The sequence below is a fragment of the Hemitrygon akajei genome, chromosome 11 (genome assembly GCF_048418815.1).
Source record: "Hemitrygon akajei chromosome 11, sHemAka1.3, whole genome shotgun sequence".
NCBI lineage: Eukaryota > Metazoa > Chordata > Chondrichthyes > Myliobatiformes > Dasyatidae > Hemitrygon > Hemitrygon akajei.
In genome coordinates, this window is record NC_133134.1 from 48,004,032 (window position 1) to 48,028,979 (window position 24,948).

Consider the following 24,948-nt stretch of genomic DNA (forward strand, 5'->3'; position numbering starts at 1 on the left):
AGACTGATGAAGTTAAAATAGAACATTTTGGCTGCAGTGAGCAAAGGTATGTTTGGAGAAAAAAGGGTGCAGAATTTCATGGAAAGAACACCTCTCCAACTGTTAAGCACGGGGGTGGATCGATCATGCTTCGAGCTTGTGTTGCAGCCAGTAGCACAGGGAGTATTTCACTGGTGGAGGGAAGAATGAATTCAATTAATTACCAGCAAATTCTGGAAGCAGACATCACACTGTCTGTAAACAAAAAAAAGCTGAAGATGAAAAGAGGATAGCTTCTACAACAGAATAATGATCCTAAACACACCCCAAAATCCACAATGGACTACCTCAAGAGGTACAAGCTAAAGGTTTTGCCATGGCCCTCACAGTCCCCTGACCTAAACATCATCAAAAATCTGTGGATAGATCTCAAAAGAGCAGTGCATGCAAGATGGCCCAAGAATTTCACAGAACTAGAAGCTTTTTGCAAGGAAGAATGGGCAAAAATCCTCCAAACAAAAATTGAAAGACTCTTAGCTGGCTACAGAAAGTGTTTACAAGCTGTGATACTTGCCAAAGGGGGTGTTATTAAGTACTGACCATGCAGGGTGCCCAAACTTTTGCTTTGGGCCCTTTTCCTTTTTGTTATTTTGAAACTGTAAAAGATGGAAATAAAAAGTAATCTTGCTTAAAATATTAAAGAAATGTGTCATCTTTAACTTTATGCCTTTTGGAAATCAGGTCATCTTTTACTCGCTTAGCTGTTCACAGTAACAGAAATTTTGACCGGGGTGCCCAAACTTGTATGCAACTGTAAGTGTGTACACTGAAGTTTTCTCTCTCTCACTTCATGTAAAATGGGTAAAATTACCCAGCTCTATTAATAGGTTATATAGAATGAGTTCAAAGCTGGATTATTAATCTATATTCCATGAAAACTCCTAATAGCCCTGCCATTAAATAGAGTGATTCTTATCTGAAGAGAGCATGTTGGTTATTTCCTCTGACAAATCTGTGTACTTAACTGAAGAACTTAGAATTTTTCTGATTTAAAATTGCTGAGGTTTTTAAAGGTCAAAATATGCTCACCTAACCAAAGCTTCGTGACTTGATGTAAAACTATCAAGAATGACTTGGAAGTCGCCATGTCTGACTCACAGAACCTCACCATCTGTGGGGCTTGTGCTGCTTCCTTTGAGCAGGAGAAGCCTGAACACGTACACAGAACAGCTACTACTTCCCTTCAACCAATCAGCTGTATTCACTTCTTTTGGTAGGTTTTTCCATTCAATGGCACTGGTGTTTCCATACCATGCAGTGATATAGTCAGTCACTTTTCATCTGTAGATGTTTGTCACAGTTTTAGTTGTCTTTGCAAGCTCCTCAGGAAGTAGAGGTGCTTTCTTTGTAATTGCCCATACGTGCTGGGCCCAGGACATGTCCTCCAAAGTAATAACAGAGGAATTTAAAGTTGCTCAATCTCTCCACCTTTGATCCTCCAATAAGAACTGGCAGATGGACCTCTGATTTTCTCCTCCTGAAGTCAATAATCAACTCCTTGGTCTTGGTGACATTATGTAAGAGGTGAGCCACTCAGCCAGATTTTCAATCTCTCTCCTTTTATACTGAATCATCACCACTTTTGATTTGACCTGTAACAGTGGGGTCATCAGTAAAATGAAATATGGCATTGGACCTGTGTTTGGCCACACAGATAAGTATAAAGTGAATAGAGCACACAACCTTGTGGTGCTCCTGTGCTGATGAAGATTGTCCAGGAGATGTTGTTACCAATCTGAACTGACTGGGGTCTGCAAGAGAGGAAATTGAGGATCCAGTTGCACAAGGATGTATTGTGGCCAAGGTTTTGAAGCTTATTGGTTAGTTTTGAGGGGACGATGGTATTGAATGCTGAGCTGCATTTGATGAGAAAAATCCTGATCTATGCAACACACACAAATGCTGGACGAACTCAACAGGCCAGGCAACATCTATGGAAGAGAGTAAACAGTCAACATTTCGGGCCTCATCTGGACTGGAGAAAAAAGATGAGAAGTCAGAGTAAGAAGGTGGAGGAGGGGAGAAAGAAATACAAAGTAGTAGGTGGTGGGTGAAACCGGAGGAGGGAGAGTGGTGAAGTAAAGAGCTGGGAAGTCGATTGGTGAATGAGATAAAGGGCTGGAGAAGGGGGAATCTGATGGGAGAGGACAGAAGGCTGGAAGAAAGGAAGGGGAGGTGCACCGGAGGGAGATGATGGCAGGGAATGAGATGAGGTGAGAGAGGGAAATGGGGATGGTGAAGGGGGGTGCAATTACTGTAAGTTTGAGACATCGATGTTCATGCCATCAGATTTGGAGGCTACCCAGATGGAATTTAAGGTGTTGCCCCTCCAACCTGAGTGTGGCCTCATTGCATCAGTAGAGGAGTCCGTGGACTGGCATGTTGGAATGTGAAGTAGAATTAAAATGGGTGGCCACTGGAGATCCTGGCGGATGGAATGTAAGTGCTTGGTGAAGCAGTCTCCCAATCTATGTCAGGTTTCACTGATACAGGCCACACTGGTATCACTGGATACAGTAGATGACCCCAACAGACTCGCAGGTGAAGTGTCGCCTCACCCGGAAGGACTGTTTGGGGCCCTGGACGGTAGTGAGGGAGGTATAGAGTTCAGGTGTAGCAGTTATTCTGCTTGCAAGAATGTACCAGGAGGGAGGTCAGTGGGGAGGGACGAATGGACAAAGGAGTCGCATAGGAAGCGATCCCTGTGGAAAGCAGAAGGTGGGGCGGAGGGAAAGATGTGCTTAGTGGTGGGGTCCCGTTGGAGATGGCGGAAATTATGGAGAATAATATGTTTGGTGAGGACACCTTGCCGAGCACCTATGTTCTGTCCACCAGAAAAAGTGGGATCTCCCAGTGGCCACCATTTTAATTCTACTTTCCATTCCCATTCCGAAATGTCAGTTCATGGCCTCCTCTACTGCCACAATGTAGCCACACTCAGGTTGGAGGAGCAACACCTTATATTCCGTCTGGGTAGCCTCCAAACTGATGGCATGAACATTGATTTCTTGAACTTCTAGTAGTGCCCCTGAATCCCCATTCTCATTTCCCTCTCCCTCTCTTACTTTATCTCCTTAAACTGGCCCATCACCTCTCTCTGGTGCTTGTTCCCTTTCCCTTTCCTCCATGGTATTCTGTCCTCTCCTATTGGATTCCCCTTTATACAGTCCTGTATCTCTTTCATAAATTAATTTTACAGCTCTTTCCTTCACCCCTCCCTCTCTCCTCATTTGACTTATCACTTACTACTTTGTATTTCTCCCTCCTCCCCCCCACCCCCCAAACTTCTTTCTCTGACTTCGCTTTTTTTTCCTCTAGTTCTGATTAAGGGTCTTGACCTGAAACATCATCTTTATTCTTTTCCATAGATGTTGCCTGGCCTGCTGAGTCCTGCCAGCATTTTGTGTGTGTGTTGCTTGGATTTCCAGCATCTGCAGATTTTCTCTCGTGCCTGATGTATGCATTTTTGCTGCCCAGGTGTTCCAGGGTTGAGTGAAGAGCCAGTGAGATGGCAACTGCTGTGGACTTATAACTCCAGTGGGCAAACTGGAGTAGATCCAAGTTGATTCACAGGCAGGAGTTGTTATGTTTCATCACCAACCTCTCGAAACACTTCATCACTGTGGATGTAAGTGGCCGAAGCGAGAGGTTAAATACGGATCTCAGTAAACACTTCAGTCAATTGATCAGTACAGATCTTTAGTACTTTGGAAGGTCCCCTGGCTGGGCTGTGTTGTTGTGTGAATGAAATCGCTGGAGAAAATGACTGGTAGATACAAAGCAGCTTCTTTATTCAACAAAACAAGATACAGCAGGCATCATATGGAGATGCTTTCGGTGGAAAGGTCTGCTGGCTCAATATGGGGTTTGATATTTATATGTTGGAACACATAGGACAATTCCATATTTACAAAGTATATATAATACTTTCTGTTGAAACTACATACAAACTTCACACCTTCTGATTCGCAACCATCCCACGGGTGCCAGCATTGTCTGTGGACTGGGATTCACAGCTTTAGGAATGCATTGTTCCACATTAAATCCACAATACATTTTCAAGGAACTGAAGACTGGTAGCCAAAGCCATTTGCTAAATGTAAATGACAACCCAAAAATCACTCTAACAGGCTGTATGCTTTTCATGGCTCCACCATGTAGGGACACATTCGTTTACAACTATTTTAATAAAGTATCTGACAACCATAGTGTATTCATTCAGATCCACAGATGAATTCTTGAACAAGGCCTAGTCCACTGACTCAGAGCAATCCTGTAGTCAGTCCTTTGCCTCCCACAACCACCCCTTTGTTGTCCTGATCGCTGGAGCTTTGTTCTTCAGCCTCTGCCTATATGCAGGTAGGAGAAGGACAACCAAGTGACCGGATTTATTGAAATGTGGCCTAGGCATGGAATGGTAGGCATTCCTCATCTTAGTGTAATGGTGGTCTAGTGTGCTGGGACCTCTGGTGCTGAAGGTTATATGCTGATGGTAATTGGGCAGGGTTTTCTTCAAACTAGCCTAGGTGAAGTCCCCAAATATGATTCAAAATGCGTCTGGATCAACTTTTTCTTGTTTGGAGATTGCATTGTACAGTATCTCAAGTGCTTGATTATACTGCTGGTGGTATGTAAACTTCAGTCAGAATTATGGAGAACTCCCTCGATAAGTAGAATAGACGGCATTTGACCGGAACACAGGCTTGACAAAACCGCCACATCAGAGCACCACTGAGTGTTTATCATGAAACACACACCTCCACCTTTTGCCTTTTCTGAATCAGCAGCTCGGTCTATCCGGTGAATCGAGAAGCCTTTGGGTCTGATTGCCATACCTGGTGTGCTGGGAGTAAGCCACGTCTCGTTCAAACATAGAATACAACTATCTTTCATTTCCCTCTGATACAGCAATCTTGACCCTTGGTCCTCAATTTGGTTCTCTAGCAACTGCACGTTTGCTAACAAGGTGCTGAGTAGAAGGAGTCTCATTCCTCTGTTTCAGCCTGGCTTGGAGTGTTCCCTCCCCTGTCCCCCAACCTCGCTTTTGGCTCTGGCAATTGAACCTTTGTCCGCTTAGAAGTGCCGTACCTGCTTGCTTGAGAGTTTGCTGAGTCCTTCATGAGGCCATGAAGTCTGTAGATTTATAAGTCGATTTAAAAATACATTGCTTAAAGGGAAATTATATGCTGCAGATTGCAGTGAGAGTAAATCAAAAGAGATATGTTTAGAAGTATTGTGCATTCCCCGCAGAATGTTGCCATGGTTCACTGGCACCATTTTGCTCTCACACTGTATTTGTGCATATGACAATAAACTCGACTTTGACTTTAACTTTCTTTTATGAGGAAGATAACGAGTATTTTTGTTAGCAAGTGCCACTGGATAGCAATTCAAAGTGAGAATTTCAAAATGTTTATCCATTTAAGCTTGCTAAGACTATTCATTGCATCTCCATTTCAATCTTTGCTTGTCACAGGCTAAAGATCAGCACTACATGAGGCAGCATGTATTAGTTTGTGCGTCACAAGGGAACTTTGAATTTACAGTTTAATTTTAATCTGTAGATTAGAAAGTCAACGGTTTGCGTTTTGCTGCGAAGGGTGTGACTGATCCATTGTTATTGTTATTAAAAGTTGCGGTAAATTGTGGGAATATGCACCTATTAACTACTGTAATGATACTCCATAATAAGTTGAGGAGCGACTGGCAGGGAAGCATGAAATGCATTTTCATGAACGCTAAATAGTTCATGCTTTTGTGGAATATGTGTTTAACTGACGAATTAACAGAAAATTGATTTGTAGGACTTTTTGTCACTTGTAATTCTGATTCTCCATGCAATATTGAATAAAATCTTGATACCTAAATTTTTTTTTGCAAGGGTACATAATAGCAATAATTTGTAATTTGTGCCTTAACAAAAGATATGTTCCAGTGCACTAAAGAATTTTAAATCACGCATGATGTTTGTCCAAAGGCGATATTATAGGGTTGGATTATCAATAGTTTAGTCAACAAGATGGATTTGATGAAAGATGTGAAAAGCTTGTTGGAGTTTTCTGACATGATCGCTTGGATCATACAAAAGCGAGCCATTGAGCACAAGAACCCCTCTGAATGTGCGAAGGGCAGGCTTGCTGCACAGAATGTGGTGGAGCATGAAGTTTGTACTGCATAGGTTGCAGTGCAAGGGAACGATGAGGGATTGATAAAACATGGGATATGGATTTCTGATTTGATGCACGGAGATTCAGATCTTGTTGATCGGTGTGTTGTCAGAAGTTACAGATCAAAGGATGTTGGTGTAGGACAGGATAAGCATGGTGACATTTTGTTTTACTTTCCTCCTCCAAGACTGTTCCACAACAGTCTATCCAGTGGTGACCAACGGTTAGAGTCAGGAAGATGAGGAGCCAATCAAGAGAGTTTTGAATAATTACCTAGAGGTAACAGATAGACATGGGTTTCAACTGCAGGTGAACCGTTTTGGAGGTTAAGTGAAGTATACAAGGAACGGTGAGGAATCGGATTTGGAAATTACCGTAGATTCCGGACTACAGAGCACACCTGATTAAAAGCCGCAGGCTCTAATTTTAGAAAGAAAATCAATTTTGTACTTGTACAAGCCGCACCGGATTTTAAGCCGCAGGTGTCCCACGTAGTAATATGAGATATTTACACAGAAAGATATTACACGTGAGGATTTTTTAACTTTTAATTAAATCCGTATGGTAACATAAACAAATACATATTGCAAATGCTTTTTTTCGAACCGTGCCTGTAACACGGCTACTTTTAAATATACATACGTATCGGTAACACACAAATTACGTTGCGTATACTTTTTTACTGAACAGTGCACGAACAACATTCCAATATCTCCTAACGACTGGTAAAAAAATATATACTACAGCCTACCAGGAAAAGTTATTGATCGCCTTTAACTTAAAAGCTGCATCATATGTTTGCAGCGTTCTCGCGCGGGTCTAATGCGCTTGCCCCCTCCTTTCCGTTTATTGCAAACCGGTATTTTCCCCACAAGATGCGGCGAAACCAGATGTGACGTCATAGCATCCCGGGATGTAGTACAGAAAACAAATATACTTAAAACACTTCTAACTTTAACTAGAAAATACTAACAAATGAATTACTAAGCGAAAATATTATAAACTAAATAACTGCCATAAAGGCAGCACAATGCTTTTCTTCGAGTGTTTTCCATGTTGATGAGGGTGAGTACAAATGACTGATTTACAATAATTTAATTGTGAAAGTGCGCTTGATTTATCGTACAATTTCATTGGACCTCTGTGAACTACTCATCAATTTTATTGGTCTACTGTTACGAGGCAAAATGTTTTTGGCGGCATGAAAAAAAACCATGCATTAGCCGCATCATAGTAAAGGCCGCAGTGTTCAAAGCTGTTCAAAGCGTGGGAAAAAAGTAGCAGCTTATAATCCGGAATCTACGGTAACCTGATTAGGGCTAGAAGAGGATAAGATTGCTCTTGAAGTATAGAGTTTGCAGTGATGGCCGAATAGCATTCCTAATATTGAGAAGGAAGAATATGTAATTTGTGCAAGACTATTTATTGGAAGAATAGTTGGACAACATTGAGACAGGCAGTTGTTGAGAAATGGAGGTTGATTTTGGTGTTGATATTTGTAAGTGGATCTTACTCTATATCTGTAGACAGTGGCATTAGGAGAGCTGTGATTTGGTGAAAGAAAAGAAGGGTCTAGGGATAAGTTGTTGTGGAACAGTCTTGGGGCAGGAAGGTAAACAAATAAGACTTAACTGACAATAGACTAACAGATTTGAATTGATCAAATGCAGTCAAAATGAGTGAGAGAACTGGAGTGTTATAAATGTTTGATGTGATTATTTATCAAAGGCTGCAAAGAGTAAGAATTGATATACCATGGTATCTATTCATCATAGTTTTTCTGATAGTATCAGAATGGCTAGAGGCAAAGGAAAGGCAGATTTATAAATAGGCAGACATATTCAAATCCATCAATCACAAAATATTTTGTATAATATATTAATTAACTTTGTCCATTTCTGACACTTTTCCCTTTCTTGATCTCGGTCACTGGAAATAACTGTTTACTGATATCTTTTATAAACCCACTGATTCCTATGGCTATCTTGATTATACCTCTTCCCACCCTGTCTCCTGTAAAAGTGCCTTTCCCTTTTCTCAGTTCCTTTGTTTTTGCCACATCTGTTCCCAGGATAAGGTTTTCCTTTCCAGGACATCAGAGATATTCTCCTTCAAAGGACAGGGTTTCTCTTCCTCCACTATTGATGCTGCCCTCATCTTCATCTCCTCCATTTCCCAAATATCCACCCTCACCCCATCTTCCCATTGCCTTCGTAGGGATAGAGTTCCTCTTGTCCTCACCTACCACTTCATGAGCCTCCACAACTCCTGCTATTTTCAATGGGACCCTACCACCTTGGGGTAAGACTTAACACACCTTTACCTCCCCCCCCCCAACTATTGTAGGGATCACTCCCTCCTTGATTCCCTTGTTCATTTGTCCCTCTCCACTCATCTCCTTCCCAGCACGTATCTCTGCAAGTGGCAGACATGCTACACCTGTCCATTCTCCTCTTCCCTCACATAAATCCAGGGCTCCAAACAGTCCTTCCAGGTGAGGCAACACTTCACATGCAAATCTATTGGGGTCATCTACTGCATCTGATGCTCCTGTTGTGGCCTCCTCTACGTTGGTGAGACCTGAAGTAGATTAGGTGTGTGCTTTGTCGAGCACCTCAATTCCACCCGTAAAAAGAAGTAGTTCCCATTGGCCAACCATTCCAATTCCTATACTCATTCTCGTTCCAACATGTTGGTCCATGGCCTCCTCCACTGCCGTGATGAGGCCGCTCTAGGGTTGGAAAAGCAACACTTCACATTCTGTCCATGTAGCTTCCAACCTGATGGCATGAACAACTTATTTTTTTTCCCTCTCCTTCTGCACCCCCCCCCTTATTTCCTCACTCTGTCTCCTCACCTACCTATCACCTCCCCACCTCCCCCTGGTGCCCCTCCTTCTTCACATTCTCCCATGATACACTCGCCTCTACTATCAGATTCCTTGTTCCCTATCTCTTTGCCTTTTCCACTTATCACCTCCGAGCTTCTTACTTCATCCCTCCCTCCCCACTCACCTGAATTCACTTATCACCTTCAAGCTTGTTTCCTTCCACCTTCCCCCCTCCCACCTTATTTTGGTTTCTTCCCCCTTCCTTTCCAATCCTGGTGAATGGTCTTGGCTTGAAACGTCGACTGTTTATTCACTTCCACAGATGCTGTCTGACTCCAGCACTTTTTTTGTGTGTGTAATTGTGGAATTGTGGTTGTCTTTGGGCTTTCTCCTGCATTCACATATTATGACTTTTTGTCTTTGAAAATGTATAGTATTTCCATCTTTTTTGGTTTAAGCCAAGCTGCTTTTAGTGTAGGCAAATTGACATTTGGGAATGTAATATTTTGAGCAAACAGAAATTTCTTTCCTGTTCAGAATCAGATTTATTATCATTGTCCTATATATTGTGAAATTTGTATTTCTTCGTGTGGCAGCAGTACAGTTGCTTTGAAATGCTAATAAACATAAAACCTGAGATTTAATGAGTGGTTTAAATCTTTCCACTAACAAGTTAGGAATGTTAAGGGTTTAATTATTACCATGGAAATTTTCATTAACTTGAAGGATTCCAAACTGGTGGCAACTGGTTTAGAGGAAAAGGGAGGTGTTAAATCTTTTAAACATTATTTCTTAGCTTGTCCTTTCTATTTCAAACAAATCTCTGACCATTCACTGTGTTTAATTTGATATAAAATTGGACTGGGAAATTGAATGGAGAAACATGTTGGAGGTAATAATTTTACTTTTTTTTATATAGTATTTTGGGACTAGAGTTAGCTTCTATAGTATGTGAAGTGCTTAAAAAGGTTTGCCAGCCAAATCCCACAGGTGTTTTCCTATTGTAACCTTTTAAAACGCTTTGGAGTTTTCTTTTTATGTTTTCTCCCTCTCCCTCACTGAAACAAGTATATTTTTGGGTTTTATTGAACTTACATCCCACTCATTTCACTTTTTAAAAAAATAAATGTTTTTTTCTCTGTTAATTCTTTGTCTGCAGTAAGGGAGGTTACATTGAACAACATTTTTAGCATATAAATAAATTCAGATTTAGTAATGTACACATCGTAAAATAACTTTCCCCATAGATTATTGGATTCTTGTATAATGATGGCACTCAAATCATATTAGATCCCATACTCATTTGTGATTGTTTAAAGTTAGCCATTTTGTCAGAGTGTAGATTTGGATGAGGGATGCACAAAAAGCTGGAGGTATTTAGCAGATCATGCAGCATCTATGTAGGGAAATTACAGATGATGTTGACTACCCACTGAGTTCCTCCAGCTTTTTATATGTTGCTCCTGTTTCCAGAATCTGTTGTCTCTTGTCTGATTCGCAGGGTGGGAGAAAGTGGTGGTGATAGAATTTGGAAAATCACATAACTGTCAGTTGGAAAGTGAAGTATATATAATTTTTAAAGGTTTAATTTCTAGCTAGTTATTGTAAGCAAAATGCTCTTGATAAGCTTGAGTTTAGAGTATCTAAAGTCTGTAGCCAACTTCCCAACCGACAACAAGTCTTGTACGCTTACCCCACCATTATGTCCAGTACTCACATTAGCTCCTGATCTGGCATTCCATTAGTTTAAAATTCTCATCTTTTGTTTTCTAATGCCATTGGTTCCACATCCTCCTCCCTTCTGTGCACACACCACTCTGTACCTCACATATATTGCACTATCCTCTTTTAGCTCTTCAGCCTTGCAAGATAATTGCAGTACTCCATGTTTGGTTTCCTGTGCTCTCTTCATTTTAATCGTTACATCATTGGTGACTGTACTCTTCAGCTATCAACACTGAACTTTATAATTATTGCCTGAAACTTTCTACCCCTCTCATTTTATAAAAGTGTACTTGAAAATATATCTCTTGATTGAGCTCTTGCCATGAGTCCTAATATCAGCAAATGCCACTTGATGTCCAATTTGGTTCATAAAGCTCCTGTGAAGAGGCTTCAGTTGTTATAACACATCAAAATCAAAATGTATTCCGTAACTTAATGCCAGTTTCCACCCTGCCTTCACTTTCATATGGTCCATATTTGACTGTTCCCTGTTGACATCTGTACCTTCATCTCAGGGAATATGTTAGCAACTATTAACTACAAATTCCCTCAGCTGTCTCAAATAAACTTTTCACCCTTCTTCCTGAAAGAACTCCATTTCATTATTTCACTTTCTGTATCATTTCTGTTCTTTCCAGCTCCTTGAAGAGGTAATGGGATGTATCTGATTTTGAACAATTTGAATTTCCAGGGTTACATGGAATGAAGGGTTGCAAGATCAACAATGAAACCAATATTATTACAGTCACAGACTGCTTTATATCTACTAGCACTTTTCTCCGGTGACTTTATTCTCGCAACATTAGGTTCATAGGTATGATTTTGGGGACAGGGATGACGGAGAGTTGTAGGTTAGGGGCAGTAAATGAGGAGTCTGGGTAGAAACCAGTGTTTGGAGTCCGGGTGGGACTGCTCTGTGGTCAAATGTCACCAATCCCGGAGGTCGCCTCGGCAGGTGCTGAGGAGACCAGAGATTCCCAAGTTAGTGAGTCCTTATCGGAGATCTGTACAGGCGGAAATAATGAGGGCTGGTAACCCCCAAAGTCATCAGGGTTAGAGGTCCAAGCAAGTTGGACCTGTGAGTACTGGGTCAATACTCAGATGTCATCAAGTCCAGAGTTCAAAGCAGAAGGTTGATGTCCAGAGCTCAGCGTGTCTGGAGTTAGAAAGCTGAAGGTTGAAGATCGAAGTCTGCAAGCTTGGAGGTAAATGCCCAAAGAAGACATGAGGGCTTGTGACAACTTCTCCCCCCACCCCACCCCATATCACTGGGGTTGGTGGTCCATACAGTCTGGGAGTTGAGGCCCAAAAGTCAAATCTATGATTGGCAAGTACTGGGGTTTTGCCCCAGTTGTCAGCAAAGTCTGATCTGATGTCTGTGAGTCTAGGGCTAAGGACTGGAGACCCGGAGGCAGCCTGTTCTCGGGTTGTAGGCATGCCTGTGTGTGTGAATGGGTGGAATGATGAAAACGGGGCTTGTTGCTGCTGCTTGTTTTGTTCTGCTCAATGTAGTGAGCATGTTATGTCAGCGGTAGCATGTGTAGCAGCACCAATGGCCAGTCCCTAACTCAGCCTTTTGGGTGTATTGGTTGTTAATGCAAATGATGTATTTCACTGTATATGTCATACATCTGAATCAATGAATTGTGATTGAAGCACCAATTTATAGATCAATGAGTGTGAAATGAAACTTATTTACTGGAACTTGAACCCTACCAAACTAAAGTCAAATTTGCAATGTGCTATTTGTTTCATCATGTACATCATGTTGTATAGTATCAGAGTTTTTAGTACATTTGTGCTCTTGTTTAATATGCTACTCCACAAAAATATATTTTTGATAATAAACATGTTTTTAAGTGACTGAGATGGAATGAACATGCCTTCTGTAAATGATGGTATCTTTTCCTGAGTACACTGTTCAGATGCATATTGCAACTTCCAGTGCAACTTAGCTTAAAAAGTCACTCTGTAGGGAGGAGAATTTGAAATTCTAACAGCATTTACAAATGAATTTACAATTGTTTCCTGGCAGTTTTTCAAATTTGTAGTGGTTCATTCAGCGAATTGCAAGTTCTGAAAACTGCCTTTGGCGGAGTTTTACACTGAACCAATGAAGACCATAAAAATCCATTTGTGTTGAGCATGAGACATTTCAAAAATCAAATGGGTGTTTAAAAAATTTTAAATCCAGAAGATTTGTTTAAGAATGTTGCATGAGATCATTGCTGTCTACAGATAAATAAAATAATAATTAATATTCTACTTGAGCTGTAAGATGGACTTCAAAAGATCATAGCTGTGCTGCAGACAAGGCAGATAAAGTTGAAGGTCCGTGAAACTGGCTTTTTATTCATATTTGGAATTTGTAAGAAACCGTCTTCCTCTTTTGAGGAAGATGTGTAAGCTAGCTATTTGTACTCTTTGTAAAAATATTTTATCCCTGTTGTAGCTGTTATTGATAACTGGCTGCTGTTCTTCCTTGGTCATCATCCATCACTTTTAATGAGAAAAGGGCAGGGATAGGAGTAGAATGTGCTGATGGTGTAGGCATGAGGGTAGTTTATTTCTGCTCACCTGCAGGCTGTGGATATATGGTCTCAAAATAGCTGGATCTGAATTGTGTTTTGGCCCCTAACCTCTAGCACTCATTCCCTACCTTTGCCCAAAAAGCCTTTGTGTTTGTGGGTTGGGCCATAGGTATTCGTGGCCAGATTTACCATTCCACCACTTCCACAACCTCCTGCCACATGACACCTTGTATTGCTGCCTGATTGGCTTTAAAAGAAGGTAAATCTGGAAGTGGGGCTCTTTCCTTTCATTAATGCTGACAAGTTGTTAATTTCTTTTTAATAACCCTGACTTGGAGACATTAGAAGATGTCAAATCAAAGTATGTTTTAAAAATAATTAACGAGAACAAGTAAATTATAAGTGATTAAAGAACTAGTTTTGCCTCCCATTCTGTGAGCTTGGATATCCCATTGGAATTGATGGATATGAGATGGAACCCCAGATTTGACCTGGCACAGACCTGAGTGAGGGTTTTCTCACTACAATGTGTTGCCTTTGGTGACTTAGTAAGTCTTGACTTCTGCATTTAGCATTGTATGTGCCTAAGTCCACAAATAACTGAAGTTGCTCTCTATACTGCTTTCATTTTGAAAGGACTATATAAGAGCAAGGAAGTAATGCTGAGACTTTATAAAGCATTGACCAGGCTGCTTTCGGGAATATTGTGGGCAGATTGGGGCCCCATATCTACAAAAGATGGTGTTGCTATTGGAGAGGGATCAGAGGAAGTTAATGCAAATGAACACTAAAATAAAAGGGTTAATATATGAGGAGCATTTGCTTGCTCTGGGCCTGTACGCTTTTTGAGTTTAGAAGAATGAGGAAGAAATCACATTGAAAGGCCTTGATAGAGTGGATGTGGAGCGGACTGTGCTGCAAAACACAGCTCGAACCACGTCATCAAGTTCGCCGATGACACGACCGTGGTGGGTCTCATCAGCAAGAATGACAAGTCAGCTTACAGAAAGGAGGTGCAGCGGCTAACAGACTGGTGTAGTGCCAACAACCTGTCTCTTAATGTGAACAAAACAAAAGAGATGGTTGTTAACATCAGGCGGGCACGGAGCGACCACTCCCCGCTGAACATTGACGGCTCCTCGGTAGAGATCGTTAAGACCACCAAATTCCTTGGTGTTCACCTGACAGAGAATCTCATCTGCTCCCTCAACACCAGCTCCATAGCAAAGAAAGCCCAGCAGCGTCTCTACTTTCTGCAAAGGCTGAGCAAAGTCCATCTCCCAACCCCCATCCTCATCACATTCTACTGGGGTTGTATTGAGAGCATCCTGAGCAGCTGCATCACTGCCTGGTTCGGAAATTGCACCATCTCAGATCGCAAGACCCTGCAGCAGATAGTGAGGTCAGCTGAGAAGATCATTGGGGTCTCTCTTCCAGCCATCACGGACATTTACACTACACGCTGCATCCGCAAAGGAAACAGCATTATGAAGGACTCCATGCACCCATGCACCCCTCATACAATCTCTTCTCCCTCCTGCTGTTTGGGAAAAGGCTCCGAAGCATTCGGGCTCTCACAACCAGACTATGTAACAGTTTCTTCCCCCAAGCTGTCAGACTCCTTAATACCCAGAGCCTGGACTGACACCTTGCCCTACTGTCCTGTTTATTATTTATTGTAATGCCTGCACTGTTTTTGTCCACTTTACGCAGTCCTGTGTAGGTCTGTAGTCTAGTGTAGCTTTCTCTGTGTTGTTTTTTTTTACGTAGTTCAGTCTAGTTTTTGTACTGTGTCATGTAACACCATGGTCCTGAAAAAATGTTGTCTCATTTTTACTATGTACTGTACCAGCAGTTATGGTCGAAATGACAATAAAATTGACTTGACTTGGATATTTCAAATATTGAGAATGTCTAGTGTACCGTATAAGATTGATTATGAGAATGTGGAAGGTGCACCTGTGGCTGTTTAATAGTGCGGTGAATCAATTGAGCCTTCTACATGCAAAGGGCTCTCCCTTTTTGTGTGGACTTTCAAGAGCGCATGTTTTCATCTTGGTGGGTGCAGATTGTTGCTTCCTAGTGTGTACCGTTGATAATGTGACTTAGTAAAAATGTTTATCATACCACTCCATTGTAGTTCTTGCTTGGAACATGCACAACATATTGTGACAAGGATGAAAACAAGAATGGCCCCCCTACTCTGAGCACCCAATCCATTTTGGGTGCACTGACCCCTGGAACATGGCTGCAATGGAAGAAAACCTTTCTGGACTACATTGAGGTTTTAACACTAGCCGCAAAACTGGAGGAAGCAATGTAACTCAAGCTTCTTTGCATGTAATTGTGAGACCTTGAGCAGAAATACTTTGATGCTCTGAACCTATAGAACAGACTTGAAATAACAGACATGTTTGAGGTTTTGGGCAATGTTTTGGGGATGTAGGGCAACGTCTTTATGGAATTCTTCAGGTTCTGACAGCTTCAGCAGACCTTGTGAGACTGTAGATCATTTTATTGTAAAACTGACCTTAGTGGTGCAGGAATGCAAGTATGAAGATATTCCCCCGAGCAAATTCGAAGAAGCGATGCTTATCCAAGAGTTGATTGTTGGAGTCCAAGATGGAAGGACACAGGAGAGATTCCTGTCGAAAAAGCATGATTTGTCTTGGGATAAAGCGTGTTCCATAGCTCACCACCAGGAAGCAGTCAAGAGAGGCCTTACACAGATTCAGCCAGCCCCCATCCACACTGATTCGGATAGTACTGGAACAGGAGCCCCCTCCTGAAAACATCAATGTTTGCCAGCAGCTACCGACCCACACCCTACAGTCTCCAGGCAGATCACGTAAACCTCCATAGAGATATCTTGCTGTGGTGTAAGTCATACCCAATGGTCTGATTGCTAGCATCAAAAGACAGTCTGCTGGTTCTGTCAGAAGGTAGGACTCTAGAGAGTGAGCTCAAGAAAGTTTGCTAAGCATTGTGCCATGAGAAAATGGCAGGATTCAACTATCAGCTCTGCACAAGGAAACAGAAGAAAGAAGTGGGTACTCTTTTCCAAACCATTACACTGGCCAGTAAAACCAACCTCCTTACTTGGTTACGTCATAGTAGACATCCAGCCTGTGAAATTTGAGCTGGATACGGGGTCAGCTGTCACAATGGTATGCAAACTATCCTTGAGCCAGATTCCAAAATTATGACCAGCAAGCTCAGTTCCACAGCTCTACTAGAGGTAGTGTGGGAGTGTGTGGTTCACCGGGTGATCTATTTCACTTAACTATGCATGTGGTCAAGGGAGGCCAAATGCCTAATATGTTGGGCAGAAATTGGGTTAAAAAGATGCTGTCAATACAGTACTGCAATAACTGCATTCTCTATTATAAAAGCACCAGTGTGTTTTCCATGCCAATGCTTTGGTTAAATACTGTGGTCCAGCAGATTAGTTAAAGTTTAACGCGAATGCCAGCTGAAATTTTACAAGCCCACCCACTGCCATATGCTGTAAGTCCAAAGACAGGAGAACTTGACCTAGTGCAGAGAGCAGATGTGGTACAGGTGACCTTCAGAAGTACATGAATTAAGAGGCTTGTTGAGAAGTACCATTTTAGATAACTGACAACAGCTCCATATCACGAAGCATCAAAAGGGTTGGAATGCAAATGGTGAAACAAGACCTTTCCAACGAAACACAGGGTGAGTTGGCAAAATTAAGCAGTTTCATTTTCCATTTCTCACTTGTCCCAAACGAACTTGCCTACTGAGTGAATGTTTAAGTGCACCTTACACACCGATAAGATCTGTAGCCGGCCTTCCAGGAGCAAATTTGTGGCAAGCAAAAGGCCATGAAACAAGAATAAGATATGCATAGCAGACCACACAAATATTTGGTGGACCACAGACAAAGTCTTGCACATACATCTCGCAAGAAGAAATCTGGCTGCCGGCTGTCATCTAGCGTTGTCATGGTTAAGTAGCAGAACTTGAGCTGACAGATAGTTAAAGCTTGTGCAGCTGGATCTTAGACTTCCTGTCAGATTGCCGGCAGGTGGTAAGAGTGGGCTCCCTCACCTCTACCCCTCTAACTCTCAATATAGGAGCCTATTAGGGCTGTGTACTAAGTCCTCTCCTGTATACCCATGACTGTCACCACCCACAGCTCTAATCTGCTAATTAAATTTGCAGATGACAGTACATTTTTGAGGTTTGAGGTTTGCCTTACATCAAACAATAATGAGGTGGCCTACAGGGAAGAAGTCATCTCTCTGACATAGTGGTGTCAAGAAAACAGCCTGTCCCTCAGTGTCACAAAAACAAAGTAACTGGTTGTGGATTACAGGAGCAATGGAGACGGGCACGGGCTAACCTGTATTGACATCAATGGATCTGGGGTTGAGAGGGTAAACAGCTTTAAGTTCCTTGGCATCCACATCACTGAGGACCTCACGTGGTCTGTACACACCAGCTGTGTGGTGAAAAAGGCACAATAGTGCCTCTTTCACCTCAGATGGTTGACGAAGTATGACATGGGGCCCCTAAATCCCAAGAACTTTCTACTGTGGCACAATTGAGAGCATCCTGATTGGCTGCATCACTCCCTGGAATGGGAACTGTACCTCCCCTAATCGCAGGATTCTGCAGAGAGGTGCGGACAGCCCAGCGCATCTGTAGTTGTGAACTTCCCATGATTCAGGACATTTACAAAGGTAGGTGCATAAAAATGGCCCGTAGGATCATTGGGGACCTGAGTCACCCCAACCACAATCTATTCCAGCTGCTACCATCCGGGAAATGGTACTACAGCATAAAAGCCAGGACCAACAGGCTCTATGACAGCTTCTTCCACCAGGCCATCAGACTGATTAACTCACGCTGATTTGAGTGTATTCTCTGTTACATTGATTGTTCTATTTATTATAAATTACTATCATTCTACCTTGCACATTTTAGATGGAGACGTAACGTAAAGATTTTTACTCCTCATGGATGTGAAGGATGTTAGAATTAAAGTAAATTCAATTCAATTCGAATTGTTTGGTGACATCTGGATTATATATGCCAGAGAACTGACAGGGGACCTGGGGAAGCTACAGAAGCGTCCTCTGCTGATGATCTCATGGACGCTTGCTTCATCAAGGGAAGAGAGAACTCACAGCTCACTGACCTCAACATAATTTCACCAGGAAGGCAGTGAGATGGTAGTCCACAAGGGTATGCCAGCTATTTGACCGATACCAAACAGGATAGACATTACATCATATTTTATCTCACTGATTCTCTTCCTCTGTTTGCCATCCATGATGGGGTGGGTGTGTGTGGGAGGAATGTACCAAATCAGTTTGATTACAAGAATGTGGCAGGCATGTCTGCAGTCTTTTGATAGGGCAATGAATCAATTGGGTCTCTGAGTGTTGGGCTCTCTTTTTGTGCAGGCTTTCAAGTGTGCATGTTTCCAAGTTGGTTTGCTGCTTCCTTACTGTAAGTTGCCTAGTGTGTACCATGACTCAGTTAAAACGCTTAATCATACTACTTTGCCGTACTTCTTCCTCTGTGTATATGAAGCATCTAGGGTCGACGGGTACAGCTTTAGGACAGGCCGTTCCATTAGAACAGAGATGAGGAAGTTCTTTAGCCAGACGTTGGTGAATCTGTGGAATTCATTGCTACAGATGGCTGTGGTTGCCAGGTCATTGTGTATATTTAAAGTGGAGGTTCTTGATTAGTAAGGGCCAGAAAGGTTATGGGAAGAATGTAGTTGAAAGGGATAATAAATCAGCCATGAATAAATGACAGAGCATCCTTGATGAGCTGAATGGCCTAGTTCTGCTCCTGTGTCTTATGGTCTTAATTTGAGTAATATTGAACTGAAATCATTTGATCTCTGATGACCCTTAAGATTTTTGAATGCCTGTTTGAAAACTGATGATGTTGCACAGAATTGTTTTGCTGTTGATTCCTGACTTATCAGAATTTGTTTTCTGAAATCTTCAATATTCATTTGTGTTAATATGATCATAGAAACATAGAAAATAGGTGCAGGAGTAGGCCATTCGGCCCTTCGAGTCTGCACCGCCATTCAGTATGATCATGGCTGATCATCCAACTCAAAACCCTATACCTACTTTCTCTCCATACCCCCGATCCCTTTAGCCACAAGGGCCATATCTAACTTTCTCTTAAATATAGCCAATGAACCGGCAACTGTTTCCTGTGGTGGAGAATTCCACAGATTCACCATTCTCTGTGTGAAGAAGTTTTTCTTCATCTCGGTCCTAAAAGGCTTCCCCTTTATCCTTAAACTGTGACCCCTCGTTCGGGACTTCCCCAACATCGGAAACAATCTTTCTGCATCTAGCCTGTCCAATCCCTTTAGAATTTTATACGTTTCAATAAGATCCCCCCTCAATCTTCTGAATTCCAGTGAGTATAAGCCTAGTCGATCCAGTCTTTCTTCACATTAAAGTCCTGCCATCCCAGGAATCAATCTGGTGAATCTTCTCTGTACTCCCTCTATGGCAAGAATGTCTTTCCTCAGATTAGGGGACCAAAACCACACACAATATTCTAGGTGCGGTCTCACCAAGGCCTTGTACAACTGCAGTAGAACCTCCCTGCTCCTGTACTCAAATCCTTTTGCTATGAATGCCAACATACCATTTGTCTTTTTCACCGCCTGCTGTATCTGCATGTCCACCTTCAATGACTGGTGTACATTGACACCCAGGTCTCGTTGCATTTCCCCTTTTCCTAATCGGCCACCATTCAGATAATAATCTGTTTTCCTGTTCTTGCCACCAAAGTGGATAACCTCACATTTATCCACATTAAATTGCATCTGCCATGAATTTGCCCACTCACCTAACCTATCCAAGTCACCCTGCATCCTCTTAGCATCCTCCTCACAGCTAACACCACCACCCAGCTTCGTGTCATCTGCAAACTTAATGTCACCTTCGTGTCAGATGCTGCATTTAATTCCCTCGTCTAAATCATTAATATATATTGTAAACAACTGTGGTCCCAGCACAGAGCCATGCGGTACCCCACTAGTCACTGCCTGCTATTCTGAAAAGGTCCCGTTTACTCCCACTCTTTGCTTCCTGTCTACCAACCAGTTCTCTATCCACATCAATACCATACCCCCAATACTGTGTGCTTTAAGTTTGCACACTAATCTCCTGTGTGGGACCTTGTCAAAAGCCTTTTGAAAATCTAAATATACCACATCCACTGGCTTTCCCCTATCCACTCTACTAGTTACATCTTCAAAAAATTCTATAAGATTCGTCAGACATGATTTTCCTTTCACAAATCCATGCTGACTTTGTCCGATGATTTCAGCTCTTTCCAAATGTGCTGTTATCACATCTTTGATAACCGACTCTAGCATTTTCCCCACCACTAATGTCAGACTAACCGGTCTATAATTCCCCGGTTTCTCTCTCCCTCCTTTTTTAAAAAGTGGGGTTACATTAGCCACCCTCCAATCCTCAGGAACTAATCCAGAATCTAAGGAGTTTTGAAAAATTATCACTAATGCATCCACTATTTCTTGGGCTACTTCCTTAAGCACTCTGGGATGCAGACCATCTGGCCCTGGTGATTTATCTGCCTTTAATCCCTTCAATTTACCTAACACCACTTCCCTACTAACATGTATTTCCCTCAGTTCCTCCATCTCACTAGACCCTCAGTCCCTTACTATTTCCGGAAGATTATTTATGTCCTCCTTAGTGAAGACAGAACCAAAGTAGTTATTCAATTGATCTGCTATGTCTTTGTTCCCCATGATCAATTCACCTGTTTCTGACTGTAAAGAACCTACATTTGTCTTAACCAATCTTTTTCTTTTCACTTATCTATAAAAGCTTTTACAGTCAGTTTTTATGTTCCCTGCTAGCTTTCTCTCATAATCTTTTTTCCCTTTCCTAATTAAGCCCTTTGTCCTCCTCTGCTGGTCTCTGAATTTCTCCCAGTCCTCAGGTGTGCCGCTTTTTTTTGCTAATTTATATGTTTCTTCTTTAGACTTGATACTATCCCTAATTTCGCTCGTCAGCCACGGGTGCACTACCTTCCCTGGTTTATTCTTTTGCCAAACTGGGATGAACAATTGATGTAGTTCACCCATGCGATCTTTAAATGCTTGCCATTGCATATCCACCGTCAACCCTTTAAGTATCATTTGCCAGTCTATCTTAGCTAATTCACGTCTCATACCTTCAAAATTACCCTTCTTTAAGCTCAGAACCTTTGTTTCTGAATTAACTATGTCACTCTCCATCTTAATGATGACTTCTACCATATTATGGTCACTTTTACCCAAGCATGACAAGATTGCTAACTAACCCTTCCTCATTGCTCAATACCCAATCTAGAATGGCCTGCTCTCTAGTTGGTTCCTCGACATGTTGGTTCAGAAAACCATCCCGCATACGTTCCAAGAAATCCTCTTCCTCAGCACCCTTACCAATTTGGTTCACCCAATCTATATGTAGATTGAAGTCACCCATTATAACTACTGTTCCTTTATTGCACGCATTTCTAATTTCCTGTTTAATGCCATCCCCAACCTCACTACTACTGTTAGGTGGCCTGTACACAACTCCACCAGCGTTTTCTGCCCCTTAGTGTTATGCAGCTCTACCCATATCGATTCCACATCCTCCAGGCTAATGTCCTTCATTTCTATTGCGTTAATCTCCTCTCTAACCAGCAATGCTACCCCACCTCCTTTTCTTTCCTGTCTATCCCTCCTGAATATTGAATATCCCTGGATGTTGAGCTCCCATCCTTGGTCACCCTGGAGTCATGTCTCTGTGATCCCAACTATATCATATTTATTAATAACTATCTGCACATTCAATTCATCCACCTTGTTACGAATGCTCCTCTCACAAAGCCTTCAGGCTTGTTTTTACAACACTCCTAGCCCTTATACAATTATGTTGAAAAGTGGCTCTTTTTGCTTTTTGCCCTGGATTTGCCTGCCTGCCACTTTTACTTTTCACCTTACTACTTTTTGCTTCTACCCTCATTTTACACCCCTCTGTCTCTCTGCACTTGTTCCCATCCCCCTGCCACATTAGTTTAAAGCCTCCTGAACAGCAGTAGCAAACGCTCCCCCTAGGACATTGGTTCCAGTCCAGCCCAGGTGCAGACCGTCCTGTTTATACCGGTCCTACCTCTCCCAGAACTGGTTCCAATGCCCCAGAAATTTGAATCCCTCCCCCTTGCACCATTTTTCAAGCCATAGTCTCCTACTCTGTGCAACTGCGGTAACATTATTGTATAATTGAAACGTGGATTAATTAAATTGATAAAGATATTTTTCACTGTCAGTAATATTGATGTTCAATGCAACAGTTTGTAGTATTTCAGAATGAGCACACACCTTATTATTCTCGTATAAAATAAGTCTCTTTCCCCACTGGCTACTGCTTTTAAGGAGCTGGGATTTTCCCGGAAATTCTTGGGGGTTGCTAGCAGCTAATATGCTGACATTTATGCAGATTTTTAATTTTCTAACTAATTTTACTTCAACATTATCAAAACTTTATGGATTTTCTTTCACCTAAGGTATATCTTTCCCAGCACTCTCATCCCACATTTTTGCCCCAAAAGGAAACAAAGGTTGTGTAAGCAAGTTAGAACCATTACTCTTTCTGGGAACGTTTTGGGGGTTTAGGCCCAGAACATTAACTGTACTCTTTTCCTAGATGCTGCCTGGCCTGCTGAGTCCCTGCAGAATTTTGTGTTTGTTACTCGGATTTCCAGCATCTGCAGATTTTCTCTTGTTTGTAATTGTCTGCTCGCGTTTTTATATACATGTAACTGTTTGTTTTCTAGTGGCCACAGTATGTATATGCAGTTGTTCAGTGTGGCCCCTAGTGGTTACTTTGCTATAATTCTGGCATTTAAGATGTATTCTTAGTTTTCTTCATTATAAAAGTACATAATTTCATACTTTCATACTTTTTTGCTACTTATTGAACTCCTGTCTGTGTCATTTTGCTTGCTCTCTTCTCCTCATAGTTAGATTTTTGATAAGACATAAGAGCAGAATTAGGCCATTTGGCCCATCAATCTGCTTCACCGTTCAATCACAGCTGATTTATTATTCCTCTCAATCCCATTCTCCTGCCTTTTCCATGTAACCTTAGACACCCTTACTGATCAAGAATCTATCAACCTCTGCTTTAAATATACCTAATGATTTGGCCTCCTCAGCTGTGTGACAATGAATTACATATACAGTATTCACCACCCTCTGTCTAGAGAAATTCCACTTCATCTCTCTTCTAAAGGTATGTCCTTCTATTCTGAGATTGTGCCTTCTGGTCCTAGACTTTCCCATTATTGGAACCATCTTCTCTATGTCTACTCTGAAAAGACCTTATGATATTCAGTAGGTAAAAGGTTTGATTTAAATTTCTCCTCTTTTATATTCTAGCACTCTCAAAATAAATGCTCACAATGCTTTTGCCTTCCTTACTATCAACTCAACCTGCAAGTTAACCTTTTAAGAACATAAAATAAGAAATAGGAGCAGGAGTAGGCTATCTGGCCCATGGAGCCTGCTCTGCCATTCAATAAGATCATGGCTGATCTGACCATGGACTTATCTCCACCTACCTGCCTTTCCCCTGTAACCCTTAAATCCTCTACCATGCAAAAACTCTCTAACCTTATCTTAAATATATTTACTGAGGTAGCCTTCACTGCTTCATTGGGCAGAGAATTCCACAGATTCACCACTCTTTGGGAAAAGCAGTTCCTCCTCATCTCCATCCTAAATTTACTCCCCCAAATCCTGAGGCTATGTCCCCTAGTTCTAGTCTCACCTATCAGTGGAAACAACTTTCCCACCTCTATCTCATCTATCCTTTTCATAATTTTATATGTTTCTATTAGATCTCCTCTCATCCTTCTGAATTTCAGTGAGTACAGTCTCAGGCAACTTAATATTTCATCATAGTCTAATCCCCTCATCTCGGGAATCAACCTGGTGAACCTCCTCTGCACCACATCCAACGCCAGTATACCTTTCCTCAAGTAAGGAGACCAAAACTGCTTGCAGTACTCCAGGTGTGACCTCACCAGTACCCTAAACAGTTGCAGCATAACCACCCTGCTCTTAAATTCAATTCCTCTAGCGATGGCCAACATTCCATTTGCCTTCTTTATAGCCTGCCACACCTACAAACCAACCTTTTGCAATTCATGCACGAGCACTCCCAAGTCCTTCTGCACAGCAACATGCTGGAATCTTTTACTATTTAAATAATAATCTGATCTTCCATTCTTCCTTCCAAAGTGAATGGCTTTGCATTTATCAACATTGTACTCCATCTGCCAGACTCTTGCCCACTCACTTAACCTATCTATATCCTCTGCACAATTTACTTTTCCACTCAATTTAGTGTCATCAGCAATCTTAGGTACACCACCCTCGGTCCCCTCTTCCAGATTCTTAATGTATATTGTGAACAGTTGCGGGTCCAGCAGTAACCCTTGCGATACATTGCTCACCACTTGTTGGCAACCAGAGAAACACCCATGTATCCCAACTTTCTGCTTCCTATTGGATAACCAGTTCTCTATCCATGCTAATACATTATCCTCAACTCTTTGAATCCCTCTCCTGTGGATAAGT

The 24,948-nt window shown here is 41.8% G+C and overlaps 1 protein-coding gene across 8 annotated transcripts in view; it reads left to right on the plus strand.

The window, feature by feature from the left end:
* The window catches only part of LOC140735579 (E3 ubiquitin-protein ligase MGRN1-like), a 151,342-nt gene that overhangs the window by 11,460 nt on the left and 114,934 nt on the right, over positions 1-24,948 (plus strand). Inside the window, exon 1 of one of the 8 annotated variants that reach the window (XM_073060786.1) lies at positions 9,814-9,928. The exons of the other annotated variants lie outside the window; for them this stretch is intronic. Coding sequence (XP_072916887.1) covers positions 9,910-9,928 — 19 coding nt within the window. The 5' untranslated portion in view covers positions 9,814-9,909. Of the gene's footprint in view, positions 1-9,813; positions 9,929-24,948 lie in introns of those variants that run through there. 8 annotated transcript variants of the gene reach the window in all.